This window comes from Mustelus asterias, chromosome 14 (assembly GCF_964213995.1).
Source record: "Mustelus asterias chromosome 14, sMusAst1.hap1.1, whole genome shotgun sequence".
NCBI lineage: Eukaryota > Metazoa > Chordata > Chondrichthyes > Carcharhiniformes > Triakidae > Mustelus > Mustelus asterias.
In genome coordinates this window covers 36990986-37001025 of record NC_135814.1, presented here as the reverse complement: position 1 = coordinate 37001025, position 10040 = coordinate 36990986, and the positions used below count along the sequence as shown (strand labels likewise).

The 10040-nt window shown below is 46.6% G+C and overlaps 1 protein-coding gene across 1 annotated transcript; it reads left to right on the top strand.

The window, feature by feature from the left end:
• Positions 1-6905: 6905 nt before the first annotated feature.
• Positions 6906-9085, top strand: c1ql2 (complement component 1, q subcomponent-like 2). The gene is made up of 2 exons (XM_078229167.1): positions 6906-7508; positions 8906-9085. Exons 1-2 carry the CDS (start codon positions 6927-6929, stop codon positions 9083-9085), a joined length of 762 nt encoding a protein of 253 aa, XP_078085293.1. The 5' UTR covers positions 6906-6926.
• Positions 9086-10040: the final 955 nt, after the last annotated feature.

Below are 10040 nucleotides of genomic sequence, written 5' to 3'. Positions count from 1 at the left end.
GGGTGGGGGAAGGGGAAGGGTCAGGAGGTGGGGTGAAAGAGGGTGGGGGAGGGGAATTGTCAGGAGGTGGGGTGAAAGAGGGTGGGGGAGGGGAAGGGTCAGGAGGTGGGGTGAAAGAGGGTGGGGGAGGGGAAGGGTCAGGGGGTTGAGGGGGTAGCTTGGGGTTTGGTGGGGGGTGGGGGTGGGGCGCAGTTGCAGCGTCTCCTGCGGTGTGGTGGGAGGATGGTGTAGCAGCCGCCACATTGCACGGCAGCAACTAGGTGAATCTTGCTGCAATTAAAGCATCCCTTGCTGCCCTGCCGGACCCTCATCATTACCTTGAACAGCACCTCCTCCACATCCTGCACGTGGCCCTCCTCCTCCTCCTCCTTCTCCCCCTCCTCCTCCTCCGGGTGGTCTCCCCGCTGCTGCGCTATATTGTGCAGAGTACAGCGCACAGTGATGATGTGGGAGGCTCGCACAGGGCTGTATTGGAGGGCACTCCCAGAGCAGCCCAGGCACTGAAACAGCATCTTCAGCAGGCCAATGTGCTGCTCAACAATGGACCGAGTGGCAGCGTGGGCCTCATGGTAACGGGTCTCCGCCTCGGTCTCAGGCCTCCACACTGGACTCATTAGCCATGACCTCAGCAGGTAGCCCTTGTCCCCCATGAGCCATCCTGGCAGCCTGAGCTGATCTTCAAATAGCCCAGGGATGTCCAAATGCCTGAGGACATAGCTGTCATGGACACTCCCTGGGTGCCGTGCACACACCTGCACAATGGTCAGTCTGTGGTCACAGATGATCTGCTCATTTAGCGAGTGGAAGCCCTTCCTGTTGATAAATGGTTGCCCCTTACCTCGCGGGGACCTCAGGGCGATGTGTGTCCCATCCCCAGCCCCTGCACATGGGGCATTCCAGCTCTGGCAGTGAAGCCTGCAACCCGGGCCTCCTGCTGCACCTGGCCAACATCAAAATGGATGTACCGGCCTGCCCGGGCGTACAAGGCATCTGTACACCTGTGTGCAGAAGCCTGCAATATGCCACAGATGTCCCCACTGGGTGCCCGGAACGATCCCTGGCGTAGAAGTTAAAGGTCACAGCAACCTTAAGTTCCACTGGGAATGAGTGCCCTCCACTCCCCTGAGGTGCCAGGTCTGCCACAGGTGCCGCACCATTTCCTAGCGCAGGTGGGACCAGCGCCGACACATGGCCTTGTCCTGTACAGTCTCTGTCTCTGCATCCTCCTTTTCCTGACCCCCACGCCCCACCCTTCAGGAGACTGGGCTCCCACTTCGTGGGCCTCACCGACAGCCCTTTGCCCTCTCTCTGTAGGTTCTGCCGCTGGCTGGTCCTGCAATGGCTGTGCTACTCCCTCTGCCTCCTGAGCCGCCTCCTTCTCCTCCTTAGCAGCTCCACCATGATGGCCAGCTCCAGACCTAGAATCATAGGATCATAGAACCTATTAGTCCAAAATCCATTTGCAAGGTAGGGATTAGAGAGAGAGAGCGATAAATAGATACATATCTTTGCTTTTGACTATCCCAGCACCCTCCCCCACCGCCAATCCCTCACTGGGACCAGTGTCCCCACATGTGGATGCTGGCAACACAACACAATCTGGGGTGCCATGCATCACCTGATAAGGTCACCTGCCATTGGCATTATGGCCATGGCAGGCAGGGAGTGCATGCAGGTTGGTGTGCAGGCATGGCCATTGTGCACCCTTGAGCCATTGCCATGGGTACTACTACAGCATTCCCTTCCAGGCATATGTTGCAGGTCAGGCACAAGGGGCAAGGACAGCCTCCTAATTATCACATAATGGGTTCCCATTCACTGCAGAGTACATGCAGTATGAGTCTCTGTGTTAACATGAGCGCCCCTGCTTGGAGCACCAGCTGCCTGAACTGATTAGCCCTCAAGCAGCACATGGTGCCTTTCCCTACCCTTTCCTACAGTCCCCAACACCACCCCACAGGGACAACAATGGAACATCCTGGGCCTGGGGATGATGCTTCCAGCTCTCCAGGAACTTCCCCACCTCACCAGAAAGTTTCCAGGCCCTGCCTCCACCCTTCCCTGAACTCCGGGGCCTGCAGCTCCATAACACTTACCTCCTTGCTCCTCTTCAGCGCTGCCACGCTAGGTCCCGACTTTTATAGAGCAGTTGTAAACGCCGCCAGCGTGTCGTCACGCTGGAGTGGTGGGAGACGCTAGCAGGAGGGGGAGAATTCAGTCCCGAACCCGCTAATGATATGGTAAGCTATTGGAAATGCATGGTAATCGCTGCCACACTGATTTTCAGCGCAAATCTGTTCGCACTGAAAAACTTAGGCTGGGAGACACGCAGAGGCTCGGCCGCCCAGCGGGAATCCCGCAAAACGGCCGCCGCTGATGTCTCCCAGCCCGCTGTGCTACTCGAGCAGCACAGCGGGCTGGGAGAATCTTCTTTGATGAAGTTTTTGGCAATCTAACCTAATATCTCCTTACCTGCCTCAGCGCCATAACCTTTTTACAATGTTTCTAGGAAGCATCTGAGGACAAAGATACATATAAAGGTATAATTTTGTATTGTTATTGCTATTATTGTGTAACTAACAAGATAAATAAGGGAGACCAGTGGATGTAGTAAATTTGTAATTCAAGAAGGCTTTAATAAAGTGCCATGTAAAAGGCTGTTACACAAGATTGGAGTTCACATGGATTGGGGTAATATATTCATATGGATTGAGGATTGCTTAATGGACAGCAAATAGAATAGGAATAAACAAGTTATTTTTGGGATGACAGAGTGTAACTCGTGGAATGTCACAGAGCTTAATACTTTGACTTCAGCTATTTACAATAACAATGATTTAGATGAAGGAAGCATGTGTAATGTTTCCAAGTTTGCTAATAATACAAAACTAGGTGTGAAAATAAACTGTGAGGGATTGCAAATGCAAACAAGTTTAGACAGATTAATTAAATGGATATCTTAGATAAGACTAGATAAGAATGTGACAAAAGGAATATAATGCAGAGAAGTTTAAAATGGTCTACTTTGAGAGGAAGAGTGGGAAAACAGAATTTTTTTAAAAGGTGAGAAGCCAGTTAATATTAATATACAAAGGGATATGGATGTCACTGTATGTGAATGACAGCAAGTTGACATTAAAGTTCAGCAAGCAATTAGGAAGGCCAATGCTTTTTATATTTTGGCACAAGAGGGTTGGAGTAGATATGTAAGGAAGTCTTGTGCAATTGTTTAGTTCTCTGTTGAAATCACACCCAGAGTACTATGTACAATTCTGGTCTCCAAGCAAAGTTATACTTGTCTGAGAGGGGATGCAACCAAGGTTCATTAAATTGATTTTGGGATGAGAGCACTGTCTTAGGAGGAGAGATAGAGTAAAATATGGGCCTATGTCCTCCGGAGTTTAAAAAAGTGAGGTGATATCATTGAAACATACGTTATAAATACAAAATAAAATTGTATCTTTTGGGAACTTAGGGTGAAATGGAGGAATGAATGGGGTCATGTGACCTGTTCTGAATTCCACCCAACAATAAGCTTGCGTGCAAAAGCAGAAAATGCTGGAAAGTCTCAGCAGGTCTGACAGCATCAGTGGAGAGAGAATCGACAGTAAGAAGTCTCACAACACCAGGTTAAAGTCCAACAGGTTTATTTGGTAGCACAAGCCACTAGCTTTTGGAGCGCTGCCCCTTCATCAGGTGAGTGGGAGTTCTGTTCACAAACAGGGCATATAAAGACACAAACTCAATTTACAAAATAATGGTTGGAATGCGAGTCTTTACAGGTAATCAACAGATAGTGTGACACTCTGTAATGTGTCACTCTGGAGTGTGTGACACTCTGGAGTGTGTCACACTATCTGTAACCCCCACAACTTGCCTGGGCTTGCAAAATCTCACTACCTGTCCTGGCTGGAGACAATACACATTTCTTTAACCTGTGCTTAACCCTCTCTCCACTCACATTGTCTGTACCTTTAAGACTCGATTACCTGTAAAGACTCGCATTCCAACCATTATTTTGTAAATTGAGTTTGTGTCTTTATATGCCCTGTTTGTGAACAGAACTCCCACTCACCTGATGAAGGGGCAGCGCTCCAAAAGCTAGTGGCTTGTGCTACCAAATAAACCTGTTGGACTTTAACCTGGTGTTGTGAGACTTCTTACTGTGTTTACCCCAGTCCAACGCCGGCATCTCCACACAAGAGAGAATAGAGCCAACATTTCGAGTCATTTCCAGCATTTTCTGTTTTTGTTTCAGATTCCAGCATCCGCAGTATTTTGCTTTTCTAATAAACTTGGGTGGTTTGGTTACTAAAGATGGAAGGGTTGTTCTACTAGGAAGAAGATGAAAAATGTTTACACCTGTGGACAATACAAGAGCATCTGTGATGACTGTGGGCAGACTCTTATGCCTGGATTTCCACTCCTGGCTTGGGTGGAGTTGGGAAATCTCATGCTCTGGCTGGCAGAATGCATGATGGGGTGGGGCACATAGACCCATGAAGCTGTGCCAATGTGGAGGTGAGCTCATTATTGGTTACGGCACTCAGTTTAGGTTTAAATGTTGGTTTTGGCACAACTATCAGAGAACACTAAATCTTAACACTGATAAAGAGGTAAGAATAATGGTGTTCCGCAGTGTAACTGACACAATAGGAACATTATAAAAAATATGTGGGATATCTTAACTCCCACCACAGGGTATATTTATATGAATATAACTGTACAATAGTTAGGCTTATAATCCTTAAAGATGTTATTACACAATCAAATAATAGAAGTGATAAATTCCACTGGTGCAGGTCTAAATATTTGATTTGATTTATTATTGTTGCATGTATTGGGATACAGTGAAAAGTATTGTTTCTTGCATGCTATACCATTCATAGAGTATAGAATCATAGAATCAGAGAATCATAAAATCCTATGTACGGACCATAATCCCACCCAGGCTCTATCCCCATGTATTTATCCTAGCTGGTCCCCCTGACACTAAGAGGCAATTTAGCACAACCAATGCACCTAACCCACATATCTTTGGACTGTGGGAGGAAACCGGAGCACCCAGAGGAAACCCACGCAGACACGGGGAGAACGTGCAAATTCCACACAGACAATGACCCAAGCCGGGAATCAAACCTGGGTCCCTGGCACTGTGAGGCAGCAGTGCTCACCACTGTGCCACCGTTCCGCCCTTACAGAGGGGAGAAGGAAATTAGAGGGCGCAGAATATAGTGTTACAGTCACAGATAGTTTGTAGAGAAAGATCAACTTAATATATGGTGGGTCCATTCAAAAGTGTGATGGCATCAGGGAAGAAGCTGTTCTTGAGTCAGTTGGTACATGATCTCAGACATTTATGTCTTATGATACAAAAGTAAAATACTGCCCTGTTGGAAACGTGGAATATAAATCCAGTTAACATTTCAGGTTGAGAACTCTGTTTCTCTCTCCACATGTTACTTGAGCTGCTGAATATTCCCAGCATATTCTATTTTCATTATGCAAGTGAAGCTGGTGAGTTTTGAACAGGTTACTTTCTGATTTTGATACATTTGATCATGTTAGCGGGCAGCTGATTATCAATCCAATAATGACCATTGAAAGAAATCATCGCAGCAGCACTGCATGTGAGAGTGGCCGAGTTGAGTTTGAGTTTATTTATTCGTGTCACCAGTAGGCTTACATTAACACTGCAATGAAGTTACTGTGAAAATCCCCTAGTCGCTGCGCTCTGGCACCTGTTCGGGTACACTGAGGGAGAATTTAGCTTGGCCAATGCATCTAACCAACACGTCTTTTGGTCTATGGGAGGAAACCAGAGCACCCGGAGGAAACCCATGCACATACGGGGGGAGCGTGCAGACTCCACACAGACAGTGACCCCAGCCGGGAAGCAAACCCGAATTCCTGGCACTGTGAGGCAGCAGTGCTAACCATTCTGTCACCGTGCTGCTCCAGTTGCAATGCGATTAAAAGTAAAGTTGAACTGAGTATAGACTCGGTTTCCCCCATTCTCTTGCACCATCTCACCACCAGGTTGTGCATCACTGGTTCAATCTATTATTGGGGATAGGCAGTTAAGAGAATGCAGAAACTTGAGGCCCATTGCAACAGGTGCGACTTAAACTCAGAAAGGTATGCCACCTTTTACCAATACCTTCGGAAATGCTTTTATTTCTCCAATTCCACTTCCTGGTCTGTCAATCTTGTCGGTTATTTAACTAATTTCCCAGATAAATTATTTAATCAGAATTGCATTAGGATCAGCTTAATACTGTAATGATTTTACTCATGCTGATGGCATTTTTTAATGTAGAAGTCATCACTTACTAAACCAAATTGAAAGATGCAGTGTGTCTGGAAATCAAATCCAGCCAAGAGTTTGGAAAGACCGATTAAGTGTAGTGGCTGAACAGACTGGAAACTTCCCAAGGACACCTGTGTGAAGCTTTCTGATCCGCAGCACCTCGGCTGGGTGATTTTTTATTCATAAATCTTTTGTTTGGTTTTAAGAGTGTGAATATTGATCTGTGATTAATCCACATTGCATTAGGCTTTGCCCTAGCCTCGTTACGTCAGTGGGTTTTTTTTTGTTGCAGTCCATCTTGTGCGATTGCTGCAGGTTTGCTCCTGTCAATGCCATGCTGAATACACAGGGCTGATGCTAAGTAAAGCTGGCAGTCCACTCGAGAGCCCGAGGAGGTCCCAGCTTTCGGTTCAAGAAAGTATTTTTTCCACCCCCTTAATATTTATTTAAGGCAGTGTGTCGACTGCTACTTGGTAGTTTCCTGTTTATATATATATATATATAGGTAATATTTACATAAGCTTTCACCATTACTTCTAAAAGTAAAGAATTACTGGATTTGGCTACTGGGATTTTCCGAAGAAAGCGTCTGATCGCGGCACTGCTGTGTATCGCCATGGTGCTCTTCCTTCTGGTACTGATCCCAGTGCTGGTCCACAGCTCCAGAGTAGCTGCTCACTATGAGATGCTGGGAACATGCCGGATGATCTGTGATCCTTACAACCCTAAAGCCAGCAGCACGGCCGTGGAGGTTCTGCGGGATTTCAGTGCCATCCCTCCACCGCCCTTCATCCAAGGACCGAAAGGGGAACCCGGACGGACAGGAAAACCCGGGCCAAGGGGTCCTCCGGGAGAACCCGGTCCACCGGGTCCAAGGGGGCCCCCGGGGGAAAGGGGCGACCTGGTGAAGGCTGGCTTGCCCGGGGTGAGCGCCTCCGGGGGTCCGGTCACAGGAGCGCTCAGCAGCACCGCATTCAGCAACCCCAAGATCGCGTTTTATGTCGGGCTGAAGAGCCCCCACGAAGGATACGAAGTTCTGAAGTTTGACGACGTGGTCACAAATTTAGGAAACTACTACGACTCCACCAGTGGGAAGTTCACGTGTGCGGTGCCCGGGATCTACTTCTTCACGTATCACGTCCTCATGAGAGGAGGGGACGGGACAAGCATGTGGGCTGACCTCTGCAAAAACGGCCAGGTGAGTGAGAGCTTGCGGCAACCTTCTGGGATTGTGTTCGGCAATTTTGCTCAACACTGATTTAAGGAAGGAAAACTCAGCAGCCACAAGGAACCGAGCATGAGAATTAGTCGCAAAGAACCAGATTGAAACTATTCCGAGTGAAACTAATTTGGAGTTTGCTCATTTCATTGACCCAGATGGTGTTTCTAAAGAAACGTATTCCACCATGTATTCTATATTTACCTATTCCCGCTGGTTTGCAGATCAGAGTTTAACCTGGTGAACTTGTTGCTCCTTTCGGTTACACTAATGTGATTGCATTGGAGAGAGTGCAGAGAAGATTCGACAGGATGTTGCCTGGTCTGGAATGTTTGAGGCTGGTTAGGCTGGGGTTGTTTTCGGCGTTGGACTGGGGTAAACACAGTAAGAGTTTTAACAACACCAGGTTAAAGTCCAACAGGTTTATTTGGTAGCAAATGCCATTAGCTTTCCGAGCGCTGCTCCTTCGTCAGATGGAGTGGATATCTGCTCTCAAACAGCCCTGTTTGAGAGCAGATATCCACTCCATCTGACGAAGGAGCAGCGCTCGGAAAGCTAATGGCATTTGCTACCAAATAAACCTGTTGGACTTTAACCTGGTGTTGTTAAAACTCTTAAGTTGTTTTCTTAGGGCAGAGAAGGCTGGGGGAGGGGTGGGAGGGGATGGGGGGGGGAGCGGACTGAGGTGTGCAAAATTATGAGGGGCATAGATAGGATAAATAGCAAGAAACTTTTCCCCTTAGTAGAGGGGTCAATAACCAGGGGGTATAGATTTAAGGTAAGGGGACAGGAGATTTGGAGAGGATTTGAGGAAAAACCTTTCCACCCAGAGGGTGGTGGGAATCTGGAACTCACTGCCTGAAAGGGTGTAGAGGTGGGAACCCTCACAACATTTAAGAATGATGTGGTGATGCTGGCGTTGGACAGGGGTGGGCACAGTAAGGCACCAGGTTAAAGTCCAACATTCAGGAGCTTTCAGTTACTCGCCTGATGAAGGCGCAGTCCTCCTAAAGTTCGTAATTCCAGATAAACCTGTTGGACTTTAACCTGGTGTTGTGACTCTTCTTACTGTGCACAACATTTAAGAAGCATTTAGATGAGCACTTGAAACGCCATAGCATACAAGGCTATGGATCAAGTACTGGAAAATGGTATTAATATGGATAGGTGTTTGACGATGGGCCGAACGGCTTTTTCTGTGCTGTAAATATCGATTTTTGACTTAGCTCCCTCTCCATATTAGAGGTGAATATAACTTTGCCTTTCATTTTAGAACAGTTTCTTGAGTTGGCAGTACTCTGTCCCAAGATCAGAAGAATGCGGATCTGACTGAATAGATCAGTAATCATTTGTTTGATTTACTTTTTGTTGTTTAGGTTCGTGCCAGTGCGATAGCCCAGGACGCCGACCAGAATTACGATTACGCCAGTAACAGTGTGGTCCTTCACCTGGACTCTGGAGATGAAATTTATATTAAACTGGACGGTGGGAAAGCACACGGTGGCAACAATAATAAATACAGCACTTTTTCTGGCTTCATTTTATATCCCGATTAAGTGACATGGATGAGATATTCGGAATATAAATGAGATATTATGTAACGGCGTTTACCTGTCAATGTCAGTTTGTCTATGGTTATTTACATTCTCTTCCAGTTTGTTTTGTACTGAATGCGAACGTGCGCTTGTTCGTGTTGGGCATATTGGTGAATGAAGCTCGTGGCGCAAGGCTTAAAGTAACAGTGCATTACATCCGACAACCTCTGCATGGGCACTTCTTGGGAAGAAATAGAATAAGCTGCAAAAAAATCGGATTTGCTCATTCAAAAGCAAAATACTGCGGATGCTGGGACAATCTGAAATAAAAAACAGAAAATGCCGGAAATACTCAGGAGCCCGATGAGAGGCCATCCAGCCCCAACGTTAGCTCTGTTTCGCGCTCCACGGATGCTGCCCGACCTGCTGAGTACTTCCGACATCTCCCTGTTTATATTTTGGATTTGTTCACCCCTGCTGGACATGCTGAATGTTGTGTGATGACACACAATACTGGAAACATACTGCTGCTACACATCCACCCTATCGTTACAATCTAAGCCTTTGATGTATTGTTACAACATTAAATGCCATTTTCTACAGTACTTTGCTCTGGTCATTTACATGTACTGAAAGTAACCGAATAAATTGCCGATTGCTGCTATTTTAAGTCGCAAATTTAGTCGTCGGTGTTGTGCCAGGATTTCCTGGCATGTGAGTAATGCAGAGAACTGATCTAATGAATTAGTTTGATAACAGGTCGCAAATATGTTTATTTTTAACATATTAATTACACACCTCGGCTTCACTTCTGATGTACGATTATAATTTCTAGAGGTGATCTTATTATAGAATTCTAACCACTTGTTTTGTTAATCAAGTGGCCTTTGATTGCATGAACAAACAAAGATTAACATGAGCCATACTTTAAGGCCGAGTTAGCTAGATTCTTGAGTGACAAGCGAGTCAGAGGCTA